The sequence below is a fragment of the Camelina sativa genome, chromosome 18 (assembly GCF_030686135.1).
Source record: "Camelina sativa cultivar CO46 ecotype springtype chromosome 18, ASM3068613v1".
NCBI classification, from domain to species: Eukaryota; Viridiplantae; Streptophyta; class Magnoliopsida; order Brassicales; family Brassicaceae; genus Camelina; species Camelina sativa.
Window position 1 is genome coordinate 20589367 of NC_141897.1, and position 27161 is coordinate 20616527.

Sequence of the window (27161 nt, forward strand, 5' to 3'; positions counted from 1 at the left end):
TTAACGAGACTTTTGGATTTTTATTATTAGGTTCAGAATGAAATGATTTGTCATCTAAGTGTGAATATCAAGCACATACTGTTTCTTATCTCGTATTCATATCAAATGAGCTAATTATTAAAAATTCATGACTACGGCAAATTCAACAGGCCAACATAACTACACTTATTAAGTACTAGATTAAAAAAAAGGTATTTTATTCGTAACTTTCTAGTCTTAGACCTCAATATAGTCATTTTTGTTGGAATATATAGATATTTGAAAACATTTGCTGAGATAATTGAAAAGAAGTAAATTTAGTCAACCTCATAACAAATAGATAAAAGAAAAATTGATTTGACACTAATTTCCAAATTGCTCAGATGAAGCCAAATTAGATGTCAGTTTTGTTCTATAGTTTAAGTAGTCTAGATCATCCCCACTAACCAAATCTCTCTTTTTGGCTGTATGAAAAAAGGTTTGTTAAATTAGTTTCTGTTATTGGTGTAATTAAAAACACTCAGAATTAGTTTACAAACCAAACACACACAGATTAGAGCAAAATTTTAATTAACATATGGCCCATGCTTTATTTTGTCTTATGTGTTGTGGGCACATAGATGCTTTAACTTGAAGTTATGATCATATTTTAAAGTAGTGACAATAATGCAGTATCATTACCCTATAAAATCTCCATAACATTTTCAAAGTTGTTGTTAAGCAGATTAGATGGTAGAACCAATGAAATAACCAAAACAAAATTATGATATCAAAACGTGTTATCATTTGGTTCATGAAAAAAAATAGATGTTTCACACTTTTTTGAAAATAGATGAGTATTTTCTCCCATGGGATCCTAAATCAACAATCCTAATCATCATATTTTCAATTTCAAAATCTTGTCTTTTCCTTTTCTATTTTTTCCCATAATTAAAAACAATAAAAAATGTTATGATTGCATGTAGGAGAAAATGGGGGGGGGGGGGGGGGGGGGAATTGGAGGACAGCCCATATGCCTATTAATCTCTCTTTTTTTTTTTTTTTTTTTTTTTTTTCTCAATAATCACAGTCGATTTTTAAACTCCATTGCTCGTATGTAAACGTGTATATGTATATTACATTATGTCAAAACTGGTACAAGATGTCAATAAGTTAGTGTTTTGCTTTGTCATAAGTCATAACTTGATTGTTGGATGACTCTGCTGGAATCTATATACATTTCTTGCGTCCTAATATTTTCTTTTTGATAAAATCAATATTCATCAGCCACTTAAACCTTATTATAGCAAAGCAAAGATTTGGCTCCCGGTTTGGCAAAACTCTTGATTCTTGGGTCAGCATGATCAAGTACTTGTGACACAAAAATTTGAAGGAGACTCATGGGGATTTCTAAGAACAAGGACTATTTCTCTCAGTTGATTTATCAGCAAGAGCGGCTAGTGAGCTTTGCAATTTTAAATCGGCTTTAACAGTACAATTCTAAAAGTATTGGGGTTATTGATGTATAATTACATAAGTAAACGGCAAAATGTTGGAACATCGTAGAAGTATGAGGTCTAAAAAAGAAGTTACGTCCCAAATAACAAATACTATTCTATTGACTAAAAATTATCTAAGCACCGTTTCCAGCTTCCAGACCAAGAAACCAAAATGGGAATCAGAATCGACGGCGGAGAGGAGCTGGAGACTTTCGAAGGAGCTGATGCTGAGCTGACCAGTCTCGGCAATCAGAAACCACCCATGTCTCCATCATTTTCTTTGTCCGTTTCATCATCTGAGCCGGTGAAGGCAAGTTATGGATCTAACGGTGAAGAGGATGGAGAGTATGAATGGGTGGCTGTAGATAAAGAGGTTGATTTTATTACGGATAATGCTCCGGAGCTTGACGAAGTTGACGATGCCTTCTCTGCACTTCAATTGTGAGAGTTAGTAAGTAAAAGTTCTTTGCTTTGATATATTGAAAGTACTCATCTTTTGTCTTTTTAGGATGTTCAATGAGGATGATGAGAAATCAGAAGACCAAGTTTCAGAGTCGGAGTCTGTGGATTGGATTGAGCCTCCGTTGCAGCTCTGTAATACTAGACTTCTACAGCCTTATATGCTGGATAGACTCTACGACGCCTTCCATGTGTTTCAGACCGACCCTTCTGTTCAGGTTCTCTGTTTCTCGCTGTCTTTTGAGGTTCATGGTTTTGACTTTTGAGAAACAAAATAACTGAGACAGAGACATTGGTGTCGTGTCTAATGTTGCAGAGAATGGTTATCTCTTTGACTTCAGACAGGGCTGTCTGGGATGCAGTGATGAACAATGAGGTTGTCCGGGAGCTACTAAGCAATGGTAAGAAAATAAGATACAGTGCGCTACAGTGCACTCTGGTTCTAATTGATAATTATGTAAGAGATTTCTCCCTTGATGTATGATGCAGTTGAGAGGTCAGAAGAAGACTCTGGTTCAGCCCCAAATTGTTGTATAAGAAAGTTGTTTGAGAGAAGTGCCATCAAAATCATGGACGCCATGGAGAGAGTCACAAAGTACGTCACTGACCTCTTCAATGTTGTTCCTGGAGATGAGACAGTTATGCTAGCTTCAGGTGCTGCCCCGGTGATGGAGAAACTTCGGATGAGCGTTCTGCTCACCATTGTTGTCCTTCTTATCGTTTTAGTTACCCGAGTGACGAGAGGTAGATAGTATAAATTACCATGTCAAACTATGATCTCATACTTCCGGGTCTGCTCAACAATTGTGAGTGCGCAACTTCTGCGGGTGAAACCGCAGCAGAAGAAAAGTGATACTTATGCTTACTCTTATGTAATAAGAAAAACAGTGATTTCAATCACAATACGTCATTTGAAACATTAAACCCAACTTTTCCAAAACAAGAGTGTACCAAACACACTAAATCACATTCCGTTTTCTAGGCTACACGAAATCGGCTTTGATCATATACCCGTTTTCTGAGTATCGTCACAAACTATTCATCCGCGTAAACTTGAGATAAACGGGTGATTAAACCAGTTTCTTTTGAAGAGAAATGAAAGTGAGGACTCTGTTTTATGTACAGTGCAGAGCCATCCAGCCATCCATGAAACCAGTGATTGCTTCTTGTTTGTTTAAATCTAGCACGACATCAAAAGCAAAAAGTGTGTCCAAGTTTCAGAAAAAAGCTTGTGTAGGAGACTCACCAAGTAATTGTGTATATTAAAGAAATATTCAGCGAGAAAGGGGATCTCACCTGGTATTAGGTACTTGAGCTACCGAGATCGAAGTCCATTGTGTAATCATACTCGATTGTTGGAATAACTGATGCCATGAACTTCAAGAACAGGAAGAGGTACCTGGCAAAAAAAAAGCAATGATGTAACCAGCAAGCCCATTGAACTAGTATAAGAGTTATTTGCAAGAAAAACACATACTTGTCAACTTCAGGTTCTACTCCGCGCGACATTAATACATCAATGATTTTCTTCATAACAGCTCCATGCCGACATGGATGGACTGAAGCATGTTTCCCAGGCAAATGTGGATGATCTTCAATTGTGACCTATGCAATATTTTAAACGAGGATTACAAAAATATTGAACATTGGTTAGATTATGACATAAGTGGGAACACTTTGGTGGCATTACAAAAAGTCATTTGAATCAGTTGAGATCGTCTTCTTTTACCGTTTTACGAGCATGGTCTTGGCTCACATCCTCCATTACAAGTTCAGGTTGTAGCAGCATCCTTGACTACAAGAGACATCATAGTTTTTAAGTAGATAACAGGAAACATAAACAACAAAAATCCAAGAACTTTAGAATTAAACAAAGTATGAACGAGATGCAAACCTCATCATAACCGGTCAGCCAAACACGAGGAGTTTGGTAATACTTATCATACCTGAACCATAGTGAAGAATTGTTAGTTTGCCTCCACTAAGCCAAAAGTATGAGAGCAGTATCTACAAGTCAAAATGCAGGAACACATTCTTTGAATATGAAAGAAACGCGGGATGCTTACGTTATGCTGAGATCATATGTCCGAGTTCGGAGAATGTTATCGTCATCAGGTTCATGAGCCACAAGATAAGTTGACTGAAGAGTTGCCTGACTCGAGGAAGGAATTAAAATATTATAACTATTGGTAGACCAAAATAACTGGAAGATGGAAATATGCTCCTAAGGTAAAAATACAGCTACACACGGCCAGTGTTCAATCGAGTCAAAGTATAACCTTTGAAACTCACTGTAATATCCTAGGAAATTTTGAAAGTTCAAGTGTATAATTTAAAAGCATTTATCAAAGAGCAATAAAAAGCTGAGTGCAAACTGCAAAGAAAAACTCACTGGATCATCTTCTACCACATTGTCAGCCTCATCAAACTCCTCCATGTCTGGAATATCTTCCTCCTCCCCACCTCCAAAATACGTAGGTATTGATTTGATAACATTTTTCTCATTTATGTCCAAGGCATCCATGGATGGCAAGTTTTCATCTTCCTTGCCTTTATCTGTGGAAAAGATACAAGAGATAAATCAGGGAAAAATCGAATTTCGGAGGCTTTAATCTCTCAAAACAAAATCATTATCTTCCTTGCCTTTCGGTTTCCCATGTGTAGCCAGCCAACCATCATTATCTTCATCATCAACCAACACTTCACCTCCAGCAGCTTCATAATCCTCTGCCACAGATGCAGCTCTCCGTAGACAAGGTACTGCCAACCGTAAAAAGTCCATCAAACAATGTGCATTCAGAAACTAAACAGAAACTAAAGATTTCAAATTTACCATTTCTAGTAATCAAAAACTGTTTGTCCGAGGGCAAGTAAGGCTTCCTTTTGCTTGGGTCACCAGATTCCCTAATCAAAAGTAAAAGCCATTATGTCAAAGCTTACCTATTTAAGAAAATACATAGATTTCGCCAATTGGTTTGAACTAGAAGTCATAAAATAAAGCGCAACGAGCAATCTGTTATAGACATATAGTATAGAGCAGTAAGATATAAGAGTTTGATATACATCATTACCCAGCAAAACTAGTTGATCCAATAAAATAATCAAACATCAGAAAACGATATAAAAAAAGTCCCATTCAAGGAAGTTGTAAACTTGCTCCCACCAGAAAAGCCACAATTTGATTGATCCTATCACAATCTCACATAATTTGCATAAAAGTCTATACTTTTGAACAACGAAGAGAGACCCATTCATCCATATTCATCAAGGATTCATCAAGAATCAAAGTTCATAAACCATAGATTACAAAATTCACGAACTCAAAATCACAATTGGCCTCTCTATGTATATTCTCCATATCCTCAATTAAAAAAAGATTCAAAATTTCGAACTAACCAGGACCAGGTGGGACACTTGGAGACGAGATTATCTCCGGCGAGTACAAACTCGCTGACGCTGAGTACTCCCTTCTCCTTGAACGCAGAGATCGTACGTGGACCTGTGATCCTCTCAACTGTACCTTTAAATGCTTCATGAAGCTTTTGCGAAAGCACCATACTTTGAGCTTGCGATGAATTCGGATCTAATCAGTGGTTTATATCGAACAAGAATTTATCGAATCGAAGAAGAAGAATTCGATTGCGAGCCCTAATCCCTAAGCTGGAGAATTATAGATTCCGTCAAATTTGAGTGCCTCTTAGTAATATTTTAATATATTTCTCGAATAGCCCTCGTACTTCCATTTATTTACGTTTTTGCCCCATTAATTTATTTGTTTTATTCAGGTCCAAGAAAGTACAATTGAGAATTTTTCATTACAAAGGAATCACATTGCCCTTATTGAAAGATAGTTTACTAACATCTTTGCGTTAAGTTTGTTTTCAAGGCAAGAGCACAACGGAGCCAGAGGTTAACCTATTCTCAAGATCTGCGTGAGCGTCAGCGACTCGAGACAGCGGGTACTTGTGATTCACACGTGCCTTTAAGATACCGGATTGAACGTTGGCGAAAACCTCTCCCGCACATTCCAAGAGCTCGTCCCGAGTTTCATTGTATTGCATCATGGAAGGTCTTGTCAAGAAGAGCGACTTTGGAGCAAGATCAGATAATGGAATCGGATCTGGAGATCCTGAAGATTGTCCAAAGCTCACCATGTATCCCCTGCTCTTTAAACATGCTAATGATCCCTGGAAATTTATAAAAATTTCACAATGAGAAATCCGAAAAGAAAACCAAATATGGAACAACATAAACAGTCTGGCTCTGTGGCATTACCTTAAAAGTGTCTTTTCCCACAGAGTCATAAACAACATTGACTCCTTTACCAGATGTAATGTCGTTGACCCGGGAAACAAAATCCTCGTTTTTGTACATAATAACATGGTGGCACCCATCTTCTTTGGCTTGAGCAGCTTTTTCATTAGTTGAGACAGTTCCAATGACAGTGGCTCCAAGTGCATTTGCCCATTGACACAACAGAGACCCAACTCCACCAGCAGCAGCATGAACAAGGATTGTGTGCCCACTCTCGACCTTTCCAAATACAAATAGGGACTCGAGTCAACAGGCAAGAATCTATATATAATAAAACTCTACTCTGTTCAACAGGCAAGAATACACAGATCCAGCTTTTGGTCTTCTTCTGCGTATAACTTCACACCAAAATTTCTAACTTTTCACAGAAATAGGCAAGATGAAAGCTAACCTTGAAGCAACGGCGAAGGAGAAACTGCGCAGTCATACCCTTGAGCATGATTGATGCTGCAACGATAGGATCAATAGATGAAGGAACAGGAACCACTTTATCCGCTGGAAGGATTTGTTCCTCAGCATACGCACCCATTGGATTTCCAGCGTAAGCAACGAGATCACCAATCATTCTCCCAGTCAATCCCGAGCCAACAGCTACCACCTCTCCAACAGCCTCCATACCTATGATAAGCAAATGACACATTAGTTCAGAAAAAAGAAAAAAAAATTGCTATTCCTTTCTCTCATTAGGTTCTAGTAATGTACATTACCTGGTGTGAAGGGCATTGAAGCTGGCTTGTAAACACCTTTCCTGAAGTAAACATCAATGAAGTTAAGCCCGATCGCCTTGTTCTTCACACGTATCTCACCCTCCTTTGGTTCCCCTAATTCCACATCTTCCCATTTCAGAACCTTCCATTAAAAGAAACAAAACCTCAATGAAATACTGAGAATAAAGATCAAACAGATTGCTAGAAACAATCTACCAGTTTCAAAATCAAAGATAGCATAATCTACTTTCAAAGCAGAGTCTACATGAACTCAAATACACATCAGTGATACAATAAATGACCATCAAATATCGACTCAAGCTCAAATACCAATTGCTAAAAGCTGAAAGCACTTTGATTGTGTTTCACCAAAAAAAGTCAGGATCTTTCGGATGCGATTATCTTTTTTACTAAGTCCAACTTAGGCTATTAGTGTTATGGAACTAAATGTTATGGTGAATCTCGAATCAATTAAATTCGATTCAGAGAAGCATATAGAGACACACACAATCGCAATCCAATAAGATCTCAGTGACCCAAATCCGACCCGGAACTTCAAAATTGAACATTTACTCACCTCAGGACCGCCATGCTCGTAAACCCTAATACCTTTCACCATCTTCTTCTCCGGTGACTCTTCCACCGCGACTGTACTCAGAGCTCGTACAACAAACGCAGTGCTGCGTTCAGACAACAAAAAACTCGAGAAATCGGCAGGGGTTTGACGAAAGCTGAGATCTTTGAGAAGATATCGTGGAAAGCTCGAGAATTTTGAGTGATATAGACGATGTGACAGGTGTCCAGACGCTTCAAGACAAGAGTGATGAAGAGTCAATGCTGCCATTTTCTTATGGCCCCCTCTTTCTTCTTCTCTGCCCCTAGTAACTTTATTTGCTTTTTCCCATCTGTGTCCTTTAACTTTCAATATATATACATTATTCACCATTAGTTTTACTATGTAACAAAACACACCTTAAATTGGATATGGGAATCCATCTTAATTTACACCTTAAACATGTGTAATGTTTTAGAGTTTTAGTTTAATAGATTTGGATAGTATGCAAAAAAAGATTTGTTATAAAAAAAAATATACAATTTCACCATATGTAATAGAGATTTTAAGCTTAAGAAGACCTAAAGTATGGTGGTTTCTTGAATATCACGTTTCTTCGTCATTCTCCTCCAAAACCAATGCTTGTCCCAGAGTCCAGCCACCTGTTCGATCGGAACATTCTTAGTCTCCGGCAAAAAGAGCTGCACCGCCACCGTCATCACAACCACCCACCCTCCATAAAAGAAGAAAATTCCAGCTCGAAATTTACACAACATTGGTGGTACGCTTTGAGCCACCGCAAAAGTAAACACAAAACTCACGGCCACAGTCACACTCTGTGCAGCAGATCTTATCTCCAACGGGAAGATCTCGCTCGGTACAAGCCACCCTAATGGCCCCCACGACCAACCAAACCCTGATACGTAAACACATACCAAAACCACAACTGTGTAACCGTACCCTTCCCCTATCACCCCGTTGTTGTGACCCTCAGCCACCATAATGATCACACCGATGGTAACTTGTGCCACAAGCATCTGTATCCCACCAATCAAAAACAGAGTCTTTCTACCGATTCTGTCCACAACGAGCATCGACAAGAACGTCGAAGCTGTGCCCACGATTCCAGTCACGAGTGTTGACATCAACGAACCACTCTCTCCGAACCCAACGGTTCTAAACAAAACCGGTGCGTAGAAAGCAACAACGTTGATTCCCGTAACTTGCTGAAAGAAAGGTATTGCTAAAGCCATCACTAACTCAGGCCTATATTTCTTCTGAAGCAATATAACAAATGCGTTTGAATCTGTAGCAGAATCAGAACTAGCTTCGACGAGATCAGTAAGCTCGTCTTGAACATTCTGTGTTCCACGGACACGGCGAAGCATGAACTCAGCCTTTCGCACATCTCCCGTGGTTTGGATGATACTATTCGGAGTCTCAGGGAGATAGAGTGAGCCAAGCGTGAGGATTGAAGCCGGTATTGCAGCTGTGGCTAAAGAGATTCTCCAACCATAGCCATGTTTGATCTTTTGGGTTTCGTAGTTGATTAGATTTGCAGTTAAGAATCCAATTCCGATACAGAGCTGGAAACCATTACTGATTGCTCCTCTGTATTTCGCCGGCGCCATCTCCGAGAGATACAGAGGAACCGACTGTTAAAAAAAAACACAAACAAGATTAGATTGTGAAACATTGACTTGACCCCTGTAACTCTTGTTTCTAAAACTTAGAACCAATATGTCTTTTGTCACCTGGTTTGCGAATCCAACTCCAACACCGAGCAAGAGACGTGCAATAATGAGCATAGCAACATTCTGAGCAGAGCCGCCGAGAGCAGAGCCGGCGAGAAAGGCCAAGCCGCCAAGAAATATAGAGGGCTTGCGGCCCCAAGAACGAGTGACCGACGAAGCTAGTAGAGTGGCGACGAAACCGGAAACGTAGAGAGAAGATGTGAAAGACGTAAGAAGTTGGCTATTGAAAAGACAGTAGTGGTTATTGCTTCTCCTTGTTCTATCTTCTTCTTGGAGCTTATACACTTTTGGGAAGAATTTTTTCAGAAATGGCCCCATTGACATCACTCCACCTATACATGGATATATCGTTACAAAATGTTTAGATTTAGTGTTTGCGTTTGACGTTTTATATTGCAATTTGCATAAATATTTTATTTTGAAGTGAATTGTTTTCTACTTCAAAAATATATATATATATATATATATATATATGTTTTTTCTTGTAAACGCAAACATAAACACAATATTTGAGTTGAAGCAATCGAAATCTATAAGTGTTTTTTTTTTTGTTAAAGGATTTTCTTGAATCTATAAGTGTTTATACGAATACAAACCTGAAACTCCGAGGTCATAGCCGAAGATGACACCTCCCATGGCGGCCATGACACATGAAGCTACCACAAAAAAAGTTATCTTCCCACCAGATTCTGATTTAGCCATGGCTTCTTTTCTTGCTTCTTCTTCTTCATCTTCTCCCATGTTCACATAGAGAGACACTCAAACACAACACAAATAATATTCAAATTGGGTATGTGAATTGTTAGAATTTAGTTTTTAGTATGTCATATTTAGTTTTTAGTATGTCTAACTTGTTGGACCATATAATTGAAGTGTGTTTTAATTGACTTGAGTGTGGAAACTTTTGTTTGTTTTTGTTTTGGCTGATGAGAGATTTCGAAAGTGGACAATAAAAGACATATGCAGAAAGACTTTTACATAGCGTAGATAAGTCAATAGCCACATTTTTCTTCTTTGTCTACCTTCATAATTTTTTTTTTTTTTTGGTTTTATTTGAAGAAACAAAAATAACATAGAAGGAAGAAAGAGATGGTTATGTTTTCTTTTTTCGACGATTGGATGATAAAGCTCTTACGATGAGATTGGACCTACCAAGTACCAAGTTGCAAACTTTGATTGTTTAATTCCTTAATAGTAATTGATATGGTGCTTTGAAATTTGACTATGTAGAAAAGAAAAAAACCATCATTTTCATGGGTATGTGGAATGAAGTTGATACTATCAAATATCAATCATGTAAAATAACTTCAAAAATAAATTTTTATCAAAAACTAATTTATGGCATAAATGGAACTGCTTTATATAAATAAAAAATCTTTAGTCTAATTTGTATTTCACTAGGAATAACATCAAGGGGATAAAGTGTCAAACTAGAAAGGTTAAGTCACAATTGAGATGATAAAAGAAGATAAAGGAGAAGTAAATAATTTCAAGACCTATTATGTAAGAGAAAACTAGATACACGTGGCACCTACAACACATTTGTTACCGTCACCAGCCTGTGACGAAGAAAAATAGAAAAAAAAGGAAACTTGAAAGGAAGACTTTCAAAATTCAAAGACGGTTTTTTTTTTTTTTTTTTTTTTTTTTTCTAATATCTGCTCTCTCCAGGGGGAAATTAAAAAAGGTGGAACCTTCTTTTGTTCTCCTGGAGTGCGAGATCAATTCCCTTTTTTTCTTCATCGTATCGCGGACTCTCTCTCGTCTTCGTCGTCGTTGATCGTATCTAGGAATTGTGGGGTTTTTAGTTCGATTCAATTCATCACATATCTCGATTTTTTTCTGGGGTTTTTCAAAGGTTTGATGATCGGTTTGCTTTTGTTCAGTTTGTTCTTTTGATTGATTGATTGGTTTGATAATATAAATTAGGGTTTGTGTTCCTATAATGTTATCCCCTTTTGCAGTTAAAAGACTTGATTTTTTTTTTAATCGTTGACGTTGAATTCGTTATTAATCTGAGGTTTTAAGGTTTTTTAGTCTTCTGTAGTAGAAAGATGAAATGGAGTCTACGATTTTTAGATGAATTATGAAATTGATTACACCGATGATGATAACGCTTATGAGAGTTGTTTTACTTTTTCAGAACCAAAAGAAGGTTTTGGTATATTGGAAAATGCCTTCTCTAATCTCACAACAATGGCAAGAGAAGACTAGTGGATTCTTTTCTTCATCAGGTTTGATTGTTACTAACCTCTCTCCTTTTGTGTATGTGTGTGTGTGTTTGGGTGGAAAGCTTACTATGTTTTTTACTGAATTAGGAACGAAGCTTAGGGAAGCCAGGCAATCAGCTGGTAGTTTTGTGGGGGAAGTAGCTAAGGATGCGAAAGTGAATGTTACTGATGTTGCAGAAAGAGTTGGCACGATGTTTAAAAGCCGGTGGGCTATTCTTCAGCAGCCTGCAACTAGACATGCTGTGCAAGAACACCTCATAACAGCTGCTGCCACAACCGGGACTTTGGTCAGGAAGGGTATAACTGAGACTAAGGAAAAGGTTTCTGTTGGAAAGATTAAAGTGGAAGAGGTATAGCTTCTCGAATTTACTCTCGACAAGAATGTGTTTTTAGTTTCACTTTCTAAGTTCTGACAGCTTAATACTCTGATCTTTGTTTTCTCTTTAGGCGGCCAAAAAGACTGCGCAAAAGAGCAAGACCATTTTGACGGATATAGAAAGGTGGAAGAAGGTATTTGATTCTGACATGTGATTACTGTATGCCGTTGATCTGAGTTTGGTCTCTAATATATGTTCTTTATAATCTGCAGGGAGTTGCCAGCTCAGATGGTAAGATAATGCTGACCATTGCGATTTATGAGATTAAACGGTTTATGAACCTTGGTTAATCGGAAATTTTATGGTCTATGGTCTCCGATTTATCCTTTTTCTTGAGATGGCTATTAGTGATTAAGATTCCCTCGGCTTGTTGGAAAATAGGGTAACACTATATGATTTTTTTTTTTGGCGCTCAGTGTTTGGTGTTGCGATTGAAAACACTGTCCAGCGGCAGGAGTCAAGCAGGCCTATTCCATTTATACTGACTAAATGCGCAGATTATCTCATACTAACAGGTAATAATGTTTTGACCAATCACGCCTAAGGCTTTTATTATAGCTCATCATACCTTCTCACATCAGTTTATCAATGTGGTATATTTTTCAGGACTTAATTCACCGAGCTTGTTCAAAGCCGAAGGAGACAAAAAGTTGATTCATCAATTGGTTTCTACGTACAATCAAGGTAACCAACATTCCAACAACTTTTCTTTTCGACACTCATGGCTCAGGGAAAAATTTTATTTTAGTTTAATCACTTGTTTGGCAGATCCTAGAGCGTCAATACCTGAGGGTGTGAATCCAGTTGATGTCGCTGCACTCATGAAGTACTATCTTGCTAGCCTTCCGACACCACTAACTACTTTTGAGCTTTATAATGAAATCAAAGATGCAAGGTCAAGCGTACACAGAATGAAAAAGTCCCTCCAAAAGCTTTCCAATGCGAACTATAATACATTGGAGTTCATAACAGCGCTATTGCTTCGTGTAAGCCAGAAATCACTACTTAACAAGGTAAGAATTTCCTTTATCTATAGTCACTCAAAATAGTAAGAAACTAACACTAATATCTGATTCTAGATTCTCATAAACTTCCAATATTCAGGAATCAAATATGTAATCTAAATATTGAGAAATCATTTGTTTGCATTTTGTCAGATGGATTCGCATAGCCTAGCTATGGAGATGGCTCCTGTGATCATGTGGCGGGAAGACAAAAGGCCTGAATCGTACCGGGAATACTGGAGACGCCCGTCGAGGAGTCCTAAGAAAAGTAACGACTTTGAAACTGCTACTCCATGGGACTTGCTCTCAGGTAAACACAAAATTCTTAAACGTTTATCATTTGAATTAAAAAGTTCTATTATGGTCATTAATATCTTTCATGGTTGTTGACAGACGAAGGAGAAGGTCTAGATGCATCTTCATCAATCTCTCTAGATGATATCGTTCAAGTTGATTTTGGAGCTGTCGAGGTTGTGCAGTGCCTAATTGAACATCACAATGCGATTTTCACGGATGCAGACGAGACTATATGGAGGTGAAAACAAAAAAGGGTTTAATAAACCAGTCTTTCTCTCAAGTCGCCAGTTCCTTTCATGATTCCACAATTTCCGAACTGAACCAGAAGAAGATAACCGTTACAAGAACATATGCATTTTGATCTGGATGATGATTGATTTGACTAGTGATTTCAGTAAATAAGCTTTCGTTTCACATTGGTTATTCTGTAACAAGTTTTAGACTTTAGAAACTGATGATTTAAAAAGATAAGTTTTTCTTATAAGAAATCAAGAATTCGGATTGTTTCCTTATCATAGAAAGCAACCACCGGACGTAACCTGACTTGGCTGAAAGTTTGACGCTAAAGCTCCAATTAGATAAACCGCTGGTTAACAAATCGGTTAGTTAAAATCCAAATGAAACCAAAACCGATTAAACCGAACATGTTGACTCATGAGTAGAGACTAGAGACGGCCAATGGACCTCTAGAGTCAAAACGTAGCAGACATTTGTCGTTTCTGTAGCTTCTTGAGCTCACAGAGTCACACCCATGGCGAGAAGCGATCCTTTGACTTTGGTCTGTACTCTTCTTCTGTTACTGCCTCCACTAACGGTAAGCGCTATCTGAAAATCTCAAGCCAATTGGAACTGGGAAAGAAAAATCGGATCTTTGATCTCTTTTAAGACTTGGGTGGATCCCGTATATTGGGTTGTCTACTTCTTGGTGGGGATATATCTCTGATTTTCTAGTTTCGGACGCTAGATTTTGCTAAATTTGAGTGCTTTTTGCTAAATCGAATCACTTGCTGTTTGTTTGTGTGCTGGACTTTGATATACTTATTGAATTAACTTTTGGGTACTACTGAATACTGATCAATGTTTCATTCAATGCCTAAATCATCAGAATCCGTATTAAACTTTTTTTTTTCTAGACTTGGAAATTTCTCGTATAACAAACTGGGTTTATCTATGAATGGTTGGTTTCAGGTAGCTGAAGCGGAATTGGTGAGATCTGACAAGTTTCCTGTAGTGGTGAGTACTTGGCCTTTTCTTGAAGCTGTTAGAGCCGCTTGGAGAGCAGTTGATAATGGGAGCTCTGCAGTAGAAGCTGTTGTGGAAGGTTGTTCTGCTTGTGAGGAACTTCGCTGTGACGGTACAGGTTTGGGGGCTGTCATCTTGGTGCTATCTTTTGAATTTACTTCTCTGTAATGTTTACTCTCTGAAAGTGAAAATTCACTTTGTTGGTATTGATAGTTGGGCCTGGTGGAAGTCCAAATGAGAATGGTGAGACCATGATTGATGCTTTAGTTATGGATGGGGTAATGAATTCATCAGTATCTCGCTATATAAGTCCCATTCGAATCAAGATCTTGAAGAATGGACTCACATTTTTTGGGTTATGCTAAGGACATTCATAGGTGACCATGGAGGTTGGAGCTGTTGCTGCAATGCGGTATGTTAAAGACGGTATTAGAGCTGCAAATCTAGTGATGAAATACTCTCAACACACGTTGCTGGCTGGAGAAGGAGCATCAGCCTTTGCAATCTCCATGGGTCTTCCTGGACCCATGAACCTAAGCTCCCCTGAATCCGTAAAGAAGTGGTCGGACTGGAAAGAGAATCGATGTCAGCCCAATTTCAGGAAGAACGTAGTCCCTGATAATGACTGTGGACCGTACAAGCCAAACAATGGTGCTATGACTGTTTCTGGAGAAAAACGCACTGAATCTTGCGAGATGGGAAAGATTGAGTATAGACCTCCTCTTGTTGGTCCTCACAATCACGATACCATATCGATGGCTGTCATTGACAAAGTAAGATGAGTTCAGTTACATTCTCTATACATTTTTGATTCCATGATGAGAAATTCTGACTTTCTGAGTGTAAGTCTTCCAATAGATGGGACATATAGCTGTTGGGACATCGACCAATGGAGCCACATTCAAGATTCCTGGAAGGTAATGCTGTTTAAACCGACCATTGTCTCTGACCTAAACCAACCCTATCTATCTCATTTGCCTCCTAATTGTTCGAAATGTTTGAAAAATATGCCCAAAATGGATTTCATGTGTTATCAATATAGGTTACTTAATCCTTATATCATGTAAAGATTCGACTGAAAACTTGAAGCCTTGATTGTGAAACACAGGGTTGGTGATGGACCTATTGTCGGTTCATCAGCCTATGCTGATGATGAAGTAGGTGGATGTGGTGCAACTGGAGATGGTGACACCATGATGCGCTTCCTCCCTTGGTAAACTACCCAATCTCCTTTAACAAAAGAACACTTTTGTTTTTTGTTCCTATCTTTAATGCAATCTAATGACCAAGATAGGTTTCTCTCGGTGAAGGTCACTAATGAATCTCGTCTAATTCTTGTGGCTCTAAAATTGAATCTTGAGTGTGTATGACATGTAAAAGTTAAAAGGCTTATTATCTTGCTCATGTGTTAAATCAAACTTATTATAAATTTTCTTCTTCTTGGTTGAGGTTTAGTTACCAAGTCGTGGAGAGTATGAGACAAGGAATGAAACCAGAAGAAGCTGCTAAAGACGCAATCTCGAGAATCACAAGGAAGTTTACAGATTTCGTGGGAGCCGTAGTAGCTGTTGACAAGAACGGGTCTCACGCAGGAGCTTGCCATGGCTGGACGTTTCAGTACTCAGTCCAGAACCCTGACATGGACGATGTTCAAGTCTTCACAGTGCTTCCTTGAAACCGGTAAATTGTATCTACTATACTACTAATCTTTATGAAACTCAGTTTCCTGAAATTTGGTTATGGATCAATAATACTATAATAGGATAGAAAGGTTGATAAAAACTCATTGTAGTTTGTAAATAAAGATACGGCACGACGTTCACGTATGGAAATACCGAATGGCAAGCTTGTTTGGAGTATCCCGAAGTATTCTTTTGCTTTTGCTAAAGAAAAAAAAACATAGGAAACTCTGTTCTGGGATCTGTCTGAATTGATCAGACAGAAACTAAGGAAATATGTTTTTCTCAGTAAACAACAAAACATATGAACAATAGTTGACTTTCTCTGTAATTTCATTGATTACACGAGCGCATAAATAAAATAGGAGAATTCCTAGGTATATCCTTTTCGATTCTATATCGAGTTGTTGCAATTTTTTTTAATTGTATGTTAGTATAATTTTTGTATTATTATTACTATTATTATTATCATAAAGTTAAGAAATTAGTTAAAAAAAAAAAAATAAGACGTGACAAAAACTGAGGAGAATCATGTAGGCAACTAAATCCTAAGATTGACATCTTATCATTTCAAGCTTGATCTCATTATCTAATGATTTTAGTCCATAAACTCAAACTAAATAATAAGTGTATGTTCTAAATTTCAATTATTTTGAGAAACCAATGTTAAAGTCATTTTTCTTTTTGATGGATTCAAAGTTTTTTTTTTTTTTTTTTTCATTTTAACATCTATGTTTTAAAAAAGATTATTGTAGTTCATTTATCCCGATATCTCGACATATTGTTTTCCTTTTATTTTTTTCTAAAGAATTTATGTTTGAATATTTTATATGTTTGACTTTGTTTATTTTACTACATAAACTGCAACCCGAGGTATATACCAACGTAAAAGCGAATATAACGATTTTGATATAGTAAGCTATTTCACTAATCAAATTCCAAAGAAAATTAAAACAGAGAAAATGTCTTGTATTATTGTTTGAATGTATGAAGATAAAATAATTAATTAGTGAGCTGACTATACAAACAGTATAAATGGGGGATTGTGGCGGCAACAACGTGCTTGCTTGTGTCCTAATCCTTCCTTCTCCGTCAATTATTTCTTCTTAAGAAAATGTCCTAAGATCACCAACCTTAGGGTTCTTCCTTCGTCCTCTGCTTGAACAGAACTAGACGGTAAGCTCTGTTCTGCCTGAATCTCCATTGTAACAGCTCTGTTACGTTTACATCTAAAATCTTCTCAACTCTATCGCAAACTCTGAAACACTGTTTTTAAGTTTCAGGATTAAACAATGGAAGAGAAAAAAGTAGCAAGAGCGTTAAGCGAACACTTGTCTCTACCTCCTCCACCATCTCCTGTTGTAGCGGTAGCCATTAATGGAAAGAAGAAGAGCAAATACGTTGCATTTTGGGCTCTTGAGAAGTTCGTACCTGAAGGCTTCTCTGATTTCAAATTGCTCTATGTTCGTCCTCCTGTCACTTACATCCCTACCCCAAGTAAGTATTGACTTAAGAAGACTCAGAGAATTTCTTATAATTTATGAAAAATATCAATGTTTTGGTTACAAGGAATGAGTCGTTCTTATATTGGATATGGTTCGATTTCAGTGGGGAATGCGATATCTGTGTCAGAGCTTAGAGACGATGTAGTATCAGCTTACAGACAAGAAGTGGATTGGCACACAAACGAGATGCTACGTCCATACAAGAAAATGTTCGAAAGGAGAAAGGTATGATTCTGTCTCAAGGATTAAATCTAAAACTCTCTTTATTTTGTTCTGTTTTCCCCAAAATCTGAATTTGTATCATATGGAACAAAAAAAAAAAAAGGTGCATGTAGAGATTTTGGTGCTGGAATCACACGAGCCTGTAGCTGCGATAGCGGAAGAGATCGCTGGAACAGGAGTCACCAAACTCGTCATAGGAATGTCTCTTCGCGGATTCTTCTCAAGAAAGATCGATATGTCATCTATGATAGCAACAGCTGTCCCGAGATTCTGCACAGTCTATGTGGTCTCTAAGGGTAAACTAGCTTCCGTGCGTGCTTCTGAATCAGACGCTAGCGGAAGCATACGATTCGAAAGAACCGAGAGAAGCAGTTCAACGAGTGGCTCCACTGATAGTCCTAGACTCCCTTCTGGTAAGTGGTGACATCAATTAAATTGAAACTTTAAGTCTTTAAAACTGTCAGTTTTCTGATTTGTAAAAACTCGAAAACAGAGTACCAAGACTTTCTCTCGTTTGTTTCGGAAGCTCAATCCCGAGTCTCTCCTTTTTTTCCTGCACCAAAACATTCGATGAGCACCAGCGCGGTGGTTCAAATGGAGACGAGTTCTAGTGAGAATGACCAAGAGGAAGTATCTAGAGGGAGAGGGATGGAGATTGTACAAAGCGGTAATGAAGGGAAGAAGAATAAGGATGAGAGCTTCAGTGCCTCGTTTCCAATGGGAACAGATGCGTATCACGCGATGAGCTGGGCTTCTAAATGGAGAGATCACGAGGATCGGAGAGAGATCATGAGCTCGTCTTCGAGCAACAACCACGAGCTAGCTAATATGGATTGGGGTGCAGTGGTTCCTGAGAACTATTCTTTTGTTTCTCATTGTGCCTCTAACATGTCTGATGGACTCCTCAGTGTCCATTCCGTGACTGATAACCAGGTAAACTGATTTGTCTTCTTTCTTGATTCTGTCTCTGGTGTCAAGAATTGAGAGTCAGAGTCTAGAGTCACCATATTGTTTAGCTGAATCAGAGTCTTGATCTTTGATTGTGTATCTCTAGAGAGGCAGAACATGTTTTGGTTCAAAACTAAAACTGAATCTGATTGTGTAGGTAAATCTGAGCTTTGAGATTGAGAAGCTGAGAGCTGAGCTGAAACATGTTCAGGAGATGTATGCCATGGCTCAAACCGAGACTGTGGATGCTTCGAATAAGGTTTCATTCAAATTCTTGAGCCACATATAGACCTTGGCGTTTTTTTGCTTTTTGTTAAGATTTTTGTGTTCCTGATTTGGTTGCAGCTAACTGAGCTAAACCAGCGGCGGTTCATGGAATCCGAGAAGCTTGTGGAGCTAAAGGAAATGGAAGAAGTAGCGAAAGATACAGCATCAAAGGAGAAGCAAAGGTACGAAGAGGCGATGAAGGAAGCAGAGAAGGTTAAAGAACTCATGATGAAAGAGGCTTTACATAGAAGAGAAGCTGAGATCAAAGCAGAGCGTGACGCTAGAGAGAAAGATAAGCTCCAGGCTTCTCTCGTCTCTCCCGGGATCCAATACCAACATTATACCTGGGAAGAAATCGCAGCAGCGACTTCTGACTTCGCGGAAAATCTCAAGATTGGAATCGGAGCCTATGGAACCGTATACAAATGTAATCTGCATCACACGACAGGCGCTGTTAAGGTCCTTCACGCAGGAGAAACTCAGCTCTCTAAACAGTTTGATCAAGAGGTTAGAAGATCTGTATATATTATTGAGCAAACATCTATAGGATGAAGCCAATGTTGTCTAAATGTTTGGTGTTTCTCTTTTGACAGCTTGAGATCTTGAGCAAAATCCGACATCCTCACCTAGTCCTCCTCCTCGGGGCATGTCCCGAACGAGGCTGTCTCGTCTACGAGTACATGGACAACGGAAGCTTAGATGACCGGTTGATGCTAGTGAACGACACTCCTCCAATCCCTTGGTTCGAGCGTTTTAGGATCTCTTTGGAAGTAGCTTCCGCGCTCGTCTTCCTCCACAAATCCAAGCCTAGACCCATCATTCACCGCGACCTCAAACCAGGAAACATCTTGCTTGACCACAACTTCGTCAGCAAACTCGGAGACGTTGGTCTCTCCACAATGGTTAACCAAGACGACGCAGCTTCTAAACTAACAGTCTTCAAGAAAACAAGTCCCGTGGGAACGCTCTGTTACATCGACCCTGAGTATCAGCGGACCGGGATTATCTCACCTAAATCAGATGTGTACTCTCTAGGGGTTGTGATTTTACAGCTGATAACGGCGAAACCGGCTATAGCGATTACTCATATGGTGGAAGAAGCGATTGGGGACGATGCTGAGTTTATGGCTTTGTTGGATGTAAAAGCTGGGACTTGGCCTATTAGTGAGACTCGTGAGTTAGCTGCTCTGGGACTGTGTTGTACGGAACTGAGACGCAGAGACAGACCGGATCTTAAAGATCAGATCATCCCAGCTTTGGAGCGGCTTAGGAAAGTCGTCGACAAAGCTCAAAACTCTCTCTCGAGGACTCTGTCTGGTCCTCCATCTCACTTCATTTGTCCACTCATCAAGGTAATAATAAACCCTAAAACCGTGACTAATTACTTGTAACACAAGAAATACTCTTTTCTGATTTTAACCTAATTTTGTGGTGTTGAAAACAGGGAGTGATGAACGAGCCGTGCGTGGCTGCGGATGGATACACGTACGATCGAGAAGCTATCGAGGAATGGCTGAGAGAGAAAGATACGTCGCCGGTAACGAACCTTCCATTGCCTAACAAGAACCTTCTTGCTAATTACACACTTTACTCAGCAATCATGGAGTGGAAATCTAATGAACAATAGTGAGAAAGAGACTCAACAAATAAGTACGATGGATTCGTTTAATGTGTTACTACTCTAATCTTGTTTTGTGTGTTTCTCTCTGTTCCGGGGATTTTTCTTTTGTGTGATGAGATTACAAGATTACAACAATATAGAGAGAAAAAAATGTCTTTTGATTTAGTTTTCTTGTGTTCTGGAATCTGTCTCATGTTTCCAAATTCTATATATTTCTAATATTTATGTTAGCTAAAACAAATGTTGAATAAACTGAATTCGAATTATAAACATGATATTGACAGTAATACAAACCATTTATACTACAAATTTCCAGTCAACAAAATAAACTCGTTTTAGTCCAAATAGAACTGATATGTAGGTTTTGGACCATCCGTAGCAGATAGAACAACGCACCTACTACAACTCATGTCAAACACGTCCACTACTGAAGGGTCAAAAAATTCACATCATCAAAATTTAAAGTTAGAACTGTATTAATCAAACGCATAATTTTGTGTTTTCTTCTAATTAACATCCGCATCTCAGATAAGATAACTATCACCGGCTATTTCGTCGAACTTTAAATGCTATTGAATGCACATAATAAATGCTAAAAAGTACCACATGTATTACCTTCGTATTGGAATCGACTATAAAGACATCCACAGGTAATCCAATGAAAAATAATGCGGTTTTATTTATTTATCTCTGTTTCATACTTATGTTTTGAGTTTTTGCATAACTCTCTGAAGAAAGTAACGTATAATGTCTACTAAGATTTTCAATTTTTTTTTTTATCAAGAACTAGCATCATGTTGGTTTTTTTCATATATATTATGATTCATGAGTAGGTCAAGCGTCTTGTTTGACAATGATGACATCCATTCATTACACCACGGCCAATCTCAATGTTAAAACGGTGAATATTCGTACTTGAGATTCAAAAGTTTGATGGTACATATTTGTGCTTAAAATATGAAAAATTTGGAGTGTACGTCCAAGAAATGAGCTCCTTGCAGAGATATGTGGAAAATTTATACCACAAGGTGAGATCGACGATACTTTAAAACACTCGTTGGGACATATTTGTTCTTAAGATTATGAAATTATGGAGTATACAAGAAATGAAACCGAAATTTCCTTAACATCTATATGTGGGAAGTTCATACTACAAGGTGAGTCTTATCTATAGAGCTTTGAGTTGTGTTTTTCGCCGCAAAAAAAAAAAAAAGTTTCCGGGAGGTGCCGATGCAGAGAGGTATAAGACAGAAGCTTTCACAAATTATGTCATTATTCGTTTATTACTTTCTGAAAACTCTTTTTATTACGTAACTTAATATCATTAGTCAAACGTTTAGAAGAAAATAGTCATACGAAAAATTCTCTTTCATGTCACTAAAAAAAGATTCGCAAAAGATGAAACCTTATTGACATATTTGTAGTTGAACGAGAAAAATCAAAAACAAAATTGTATTTTGGCTGAAAATGAAACCTAAATATTCATAAATTGAACAAACAAACAAACAACCCCCATAGATTGAAAAGTCAACAATGTAAAAAAGTTGGCAGTCCGACAAAAGCCAAGTTGTTCTGACTTTGAACGTCATCACGTTTTCTACTCAAAAACCTTAAGTTAGTACTTACCGGAAAAGACATTACATATTCATTCACACACACAAAACTCTTCCTTTGACATTTTCAATTATTCGGTTTTTTTTTTTTTTTCTTTTTCTTTTTAGAATCATTACTTCTTTTGAATTTTGGATTATTATACATATATCCTTTAGAAATTCAACTGGTTTGCGCATAAATTTCCATATAACTCCCATTTATTTAATCAGGAAGATTCATTCATTCTTCACTGACTCAAATTTGATTCGTCGTCTTCTTCTTCTCTCTCTCTTTATCTCCATTTGTCAAGAAGCTGTTGAATCATCATCATCATCCACCCACAAGTTTGGGAAAAGCTTTGAAGTAAAAAAAATCAATAGGTATCTCTTCACACATCTTATCTGGAACTGGAACCATTGCTTAAAACAAACCTTAATTAAACCCTGATGATTGATCTTAACCGTTGAATTGGTTCCATGTTTTTATTATTTTTTCATATATATAAATTATTATATCCATTTAAGGATTCAACTTGTTTTGTTTTTGTCCAGAAAATGTCTCTGTAAATTACATTTTAATTAACATAAAAACCAGACCAATTCATGACTCTCTCTTCTCTCTGTTTTTGTCTCTTTTTAAGCTCTTTAAGCTCATCTGCACGACGAGACGAGGTTAAGGAAACCGAAGCTTGAAGCTTCAAAGTCAAAATTATCATCAGGTATCTTCAAATCTCTCTATGACTCTATATAACCACTTCAACAAACCCTTAAAACCCTGAGGATGAATGATGATGATGGTAATCAGATCTCAGCCGTTGAAAATCAAGAAATGGGAGACGGAGCTTTACTCGTAGCGATTGCGATCAAAGGGAACAATAGCAAAACCAAAGGCGTTGTTCGATGGGCACTTCAACAATTTGCTTCTCAAGAACATGTCGTCTTCAAGCTCTTACATGTCCAACCTAGTAAGTTATATATAGAGACTTTACATAAGTTGCAATCTTTGACTAAGTCAAAATTTCGATCTGATTTGTTTGGTAAAAAATAGGAGATTCGAATACGACAAGAAGACAAGATTCGAGTTCGACCACAACAGTTTACAAGAAAGATGTTGATAGAAAAACCAGAGAGATGCTTCTTCCAAGTAGAGACATGTTTGCTCATAGAGAGGTATGTGAGTCACAGTTGATTCCAGTTGCTGTTTTCGTTTTTCTATTGTTGAGAATCTGAAATCTTGTGAAATGTGACAAATGTATAAAAGGTTCAATTGGATATAATGGTGCTTGAATCAGACGATGTAGCTGATGCAATCTCTAAAGCAGTTCAAGATCATGGAATTAGTGAGCTAGTCATTGGAGCTTCCTCTTCTATCATATTCTCATGGTAACATTTTAACACTCTCTTAACTTTCGATTTCTATGAGTTTTTCGATCGATTCTTTAAGTGTTATGTTCTTTTGCAGGAAGTTGAAGAGAAGCAACTTGTCTTCAAGAATTTCAGATGTTACACCAAGATTTTGTACAGTTCATGTTATCTCTAAAGGAAAGCTTCTCAATGTTCGTAAATCAGATGTAGACATCGAAACAAGCATTGCTGATGATAGAAGTGAAAGCCGGTTCTCTTCAAGTAGCCATTCAGGTATAAACTTAACTCCGTAGGACACAAAATGAAAACTTGTTTTTATACCTGTTTGATTTGATTAGGTTTTGTAAACGTTTTAGGGTCAGTAAGTTCGACATCGAGTCATCAGTTCACATCTACACCTTTACTCTTCCAAAGAATCCAAGCACTTTCAACCGTGAACCAAAAGGTTGGAACAAACATTGTAAAACAAAACAATGATCATCCGCATCATCATCGTCATAACAGAGCCGGGTCTTTAGATGTGGATGAATCGAAGTTACTGAACCAGAAGGGATTTTACCGAACAAACAGCTCGGGGATTGGGTATGGAGGAAGTGATATCCAAAGCTGGAGAAGCTCTCAGATGGAAGAGGCTTCAAGCTCAAGTACCTATAGTGACCCTACTTCATCTAGTAGCCAGGTTTATTTTTTGTCTCTCAAAACCAATTGACAAATGAGTCTTAAAGTTATGCATTAAGTTTTACTAATGTGTGATTCTTAACATGCAGATGAATAAAGACTTTGAGTTAGAGAAGCTAAAGATTGAACTTCGACACATTAAAGGAATGTATGCAGTTGCTCAAAGCGAAGTCATCGATGCTTCTCAAAAGGTTCATTGCTAGTTTTAGAAAGTAGTTTTTTCCGATATATATCGGAATATGATTTGAATCCTTTAATTTGTTTTTTCTTGTCTCTCAGATGAAAGATCTGAACCAGCGGCGGTTAGAGGAAGCTACTAGGTTCAAGAACTTAACGATAAGAGAAGAAGAAGCGGATGAAGTGGTGGAAATGGAGAGGGAGAGACAAGAAGAAGCGGAAAATGAGGCTGAGCTCGTGAGAGAATGCATCGAGAGAGAAACCGAAGAGAAACTTGAGGCGGAAGCAAGAGCGGAAGAGGTTAGAAAAGAGAAGCAGAGGCTAGAGGATGCACTTGAAGGCGGACCTCTTCAACGGCAACAATACATGAAATTTGACTGGGAAGAGATCGTCGATGCCACGTCATCCTTCTCCGATGAACTTAAGATCGGAACAGGTGGTTACGGAAGCGTGTATCGGTGTAACTTGCACCACACGACAGTAGCTGTCAAGGTTCTTCATTCAGACAAAAGTAGCTTAACCAAACAGTTTCACCAAGAGGTAAAAATTAAACAAACCTTTTTCACTTTTTAACCTCCAAGCAAAATTATTTCTTCTGCTAAAAACGATGCCGTTTTCGATGATGTTTCCTTCAGCTTGAGATTCTAAGCAAGATTCGTCACCCACACTTGCTTCTTCTCCTAGGCGCATGTCCTGAACGCGGCAGCTTAATCTACGAGTATATGCACAACGGAAACCTTGAGGAAAGACTCATGAAACGCCGACCAAACGCTGACACACCGCAACCGCCTCCCTTACGGTGGTTCGAGCGGTTCAGAATAGCTTGGGAGATCGCTTCAGCTCTTTATTTTCTCCACACAAACGAACCGAGACCTATCGTCCACCGCGATCTTAAACCGGCCAATATACTCCTTGACCGGAACAATGTGAGCAAAATCGGAGACGTAGGACTCTCCAAGATGGTTAATCTTGATCCGTCCCATGCCTCAACGGTTTTCAACGAAACCGGTCCGGTCGGAACATTCTTCTACATCGATCCCGAATACCAAAGAACCGGAGTGGTTACCCCTGAATCTGATATCTACGCGTTTGGAATCATACTTCTTCAGCTAGTTACAGCTAGATCCGCGATGGGGTTAGCTCATACTATAGAGAAAGCTTTGAGAGATCAAACCGGGAAATTTACAGAGATCTTAGATAAGACTGCTGGAGATTGGCCGGTTAAGGAAGCGAAAGAGATGGTTATGATAGGGCTTAGATGTGCGGAGATGAGAAAGCGTGATCGTCCTGATTTAGGGAAAGAAATTTTACCGGTTCTTGAACGGTTAAAGGAAGTTGCGTCTAACGCAAGAAACATATTTGCCGAAAACCTAATTGACCATCATCATCATAATGCTCCGAGCCATTTCTACTGTCCAATAACAAAGGTAAATGATGATCGAATCTTATATCTTAATGTCAGGTTTTGTTAGTCATGTGTGGGTTTTGATTTGGTTTATGGTTTGATTGTTGAAATTAGGATGTGATGGAGAATCCATGCGTTGCTGCGGATGGATATACATACGAGAAGAGTGCCATTAAGGAGTGGCTTCAGAAGAATCATAAATCTCCGATGACGGATTTGCCTTTCCCTAATCATTCTCTTCTTCCTAATCAATCTCTGCTTTCTGCAATTAACGAGTGGAGATCACAACTAATTAAATAAAAGTAAAGGTTTAAGGTCTTAAGATTTATACGGCTTAATTCTTCAATTAACATTTTTTTTTAAAAAAATGCATCGTGTGTGTTTTTTTTGTCATACCATTCTTCTTGCGCATACACGAGTAGATCAACGTTGATGAAATATGCGAATTTTTTTGTATGTAAAATGTACCTTATTTGTTTTATTGTATTATAGGTTTTGACTGCACATTTGCATGATGAAAATATAAAGAGTGTTGATATATCCATATATTTTACGACTGTATTTTGTATATTGGTTTGTTTCGTTACATCTATATCTGTACCCATAATGGAAAAAAAAAGTCTCAGTTAACAATTGCTATGCTTAAAATAATAGTTTCATATGTTTTTTCAAGCTCGATTTTGTTGGATTTTACTAGGCTAGTAACTTAGTAGTATCCGTGAGATCTGTCACCTAGGCCATTAAATGGTGTGGGTTCTATATAATACAGCTCTGAAAGACATAAATATGAAAATAGAGAATAATAAATAGCCAGACAAATACTGAAAATTAGAGATGATATTTGAGCATTGTCAACAAATTCTCTCAATTATCTACCTGGAATGATTGAGACACTGAGTTTATATAAAATACTCCATGAAGAATCAGAACATAAAACATAAAATTATTTAACAAAACTTGAATGTGATTACAAAATAGATATAGTTTACACACACCCACACACATATACACATATAAATGGAATAAGCTTTATCCAAATATGCAATGATCAAATATCAGAATAGAAATTATGCAATAAAGTAGAAAAAAAAAGGAAAAAGTAGTAAAACATCTAAAAATTGTTCCCAAACCAAAGTTGCATATTGAGTTGTGATTGTTGAAAGCCGAGTGACATGAAGGTCCCCTCGTGGCCTTCTTTGATACGTATGGTGTTTGGTGGGGCTACAAAAGGACCATTCGACGTGGGAGAATAATTTTGCCATACTAATTCAGATTTCCTCTAATTGAACTCTACACTAACCTATCTT

The 27161-nt window shown here is 37.9% G+C and overlaps 8 protein-coding genes across 16 annotated transcripts; 5 read left to right on the forward strand and 3 right to left on the reverse strand.

Annotated features, from left to right (window-relative positions):
* The first annotated feature begins 1357 nt into the window (after positions 1–1357).
* Positions 1358–2856, forward strand: LOC104762264 (uncharacterized). Its single transcript, XM_010485518.3, has 4 exons — positions 1358–1898; positions 1966–2134; positions 2233–2317; positions 2406–2856. The coding sequence occupies exons 1-4, from the start codon at positions 1630–1632 to the stop codon at positions 2666–2668; spliced, it is 786 nt and encodes a 261-aa protein (XP_010483820.1). The 5' UTR covers positions 1358–1629; the 3' UTR covers positions 2669–2856.
* Positions 2808–5633, reverse strand: LOC104763620 (autophagy-related protein 3). The gene is made up of 10 exons (XM_087497972.1): positions 5313–5633; positions 4750–4820; positions 4560–4676; positions 4309–4472; positions 3983–4068; positions 3811–3862; positions 3646–3711; positions 3394–3521; positions 3213–3315; positions 2808–3096 (listed from the first exon to the last, which is right to left on the reverse strand). Exons 1-9 carry the CDS (start codon positions 5471–5473, stop codon positions 3219–3221), a joined length of 942 nt encoding a protein of 313 aa, XP_087354098.1. The 5' UTR covers positions 5474–5633; the 3' UTR covers positions 2808–3096; positions 3213–3218.
* A 35-nt stretch (positions 5634–5668) lies between these two features.
* On the reverse strand, positions 5669–7835 carry LOC104762265 (uncharacterized). Its single transcript, XM_087497971.1, has 5 exons — positions 7515–7835; positions 6938–7079; positions 6622–6848; positions 6192–6449; positions 5669–6103 (listed from the first exon to the last, which is right to left on the reverse strand). Exons 1-5 carry the CDS (start codon positions 7779–7781, stop codon positions 5798–5800), a joined length of 1200 nt encoding a protein of 399 aa, XP_087354097.1. The 5' UTR covers positions 7782–7835; the 3' UTR covers positions 5669–5797.
* An 80-nt stretch (positions 7836–7915) lies between these two features.
* Positions 7916–10233, reverse strand: LOC104762266 (sugar transport protein 3). The gene is made up of 3 exons (XM_010485522.3): positions 9841–10233; positions 9245–9576; positions 7916–9145 (listed from the first exon to the last, which is right to left on the reverse strand). The coding sequence occupies exons 1-3, from the start codon at positions 9983–9985 to the stop codon at positions 8072–8074; spliced, it is 1551 nt and encodes a 516-aa protein (XP_010483824.1). The 5' UTR covers positions 9986–10233; the 3' UTR covers positions 7916–8071.
* Positions 10234–10841: 608 nt separating this feature from the next.
* Positions 10842–13641, forward strand: LOC104762267 (putative Rho GTPase-activating protein At5g61530). Its single transcript, XM_087497974.1, has 10 exons — positions 10842–11102; positions 11388–11478; positions 11563–11825; positions 11923–11985; positions 12065–12083; positions 12269–12367; positions 12459–12536; positions 12621–12865; positions 13010–13166; positions 13250–13641. The coding sequence occupies exons 2-10, from the start codon at positions 11418–11420 to the stop codon at positions 13393–13395; spliced, it is 1131 nt and encodes a 376-aa protein (XP_087354100.1). The 5' UTR covers positions 10842–11102; positions 11388–11417; the 3' UTR covers positions 13396–13641.
* A 138-nt stretch (positions 13642–13779) lies between these two features.
* Positions 13780–17246, forward strand: LOC104762269 (putative isoaspartyl peptidase/L-asparaginase 3). 7 transcript variants are annotated; one of them, XM_010485528.3, is made up of 8 exons: positions 13780–13967; positions 14342–14513; positions 14609–14673; positions 14773–15168; positions 15254–15312; positions 15504–15608; positions 15851–16075; positions 17105–17246. In XM_010485528.3, the coding sequence occupies exons 1-7, from the start codon at positions 13905–13907 to the stop codon at positions 16068–16070; spliced, it is 1080 nt and encodes a 359-aa protein (XP_010483830.1). In that variant the 5' UTR covers positions 13780–13904; the 3' UTR covers positions 16071–16075; positions 17105–17246. The 7 variants fall into 7 exon arrangements, with proteins under 7 accessions (XP_010483830.1, XP_010483829.1, XP_010483828.1 ...); XM_010485527.3 differs by lacking the exon at positions 17105–17246 and adding an exon at positions 16188–16254; XM_087497975.1 differs by lacking the exon at positions 17105–17246 and adding an exon at positions 16188–16254 and having other exon boundaries at positions 13799–13967; positions 14342–14507.
* On the forward strand, positions 17105–20802 carry LOC104762268 (U-box domain-containing protein 52). 2 transcript variants are annotated; one of them, XM_087497973.1, is made up of 9 exons: positions 17105–17250; positions 17352–17571; positions 17683–17804; positions 17905–18214; positions 18295–18734; positions 18907–19008; positions 19095–19523; positions 19610–20368; positions 20461–20802. In XM_087497973.1, exons 2-9 carry the CDS (start codon positions 17367–17369, stop codon positions 20641–20643), a joined length of 2550 nt encoding a protein of 849 aa, XP_087354099.1. In that variant the 5' UTR covers positions 17105–17250; positions 17352–17366; the 3' UTR covers positions 20644–20802. The 2 variants fall into 2 exon arrangements, with proteins under 2 accessions (XP_087354099.1, XP_010483826.2); XM_010485524.3 differs by having other exon boundaries at positions 17358–17571.
* A 1422-nt stretch (positions 20803–22224) lies between these two features.
* Positions 22225–26398, forward strand: LOC104762271 (U-box domain-containing protein 51). 2 transcript variants are annotated; one of them, XM_010485532.2, is made up of 11 exons: positions 22225–22610; positions 22871–22948; positions 23035–23194; positions 23278–23399; positions 23491–23612; positions 23692–23867; positions 23951–24273; positions 24362–24463; positions 24552–24989; positions 25085–25876; positions 25969–26398. In XM_010485532.2, exons 3-11 carry the CDS (start codon positions 23059–23061, stop codon positions 26152–26154), a joined length of 2397 nt encoding a protein of 798 aa, XP_010483834.2. In that variant the 5' UTR covers positions 22225–22610; positions 22871–22948; positions 23035–23058; the 3' UTR covers positions 26155–26398. The 2 variants fall into 2 exon arrangements, with proteins under 2 accessions (XP_010483834.2, XP_019095467.2); XM_019239922.2 differs by lacking the exon at positions 22225–22610 and having other exon boundaries at positions 22809–22948.
* Positions 26399–27161: the final 763 nt, after the last annotated feature.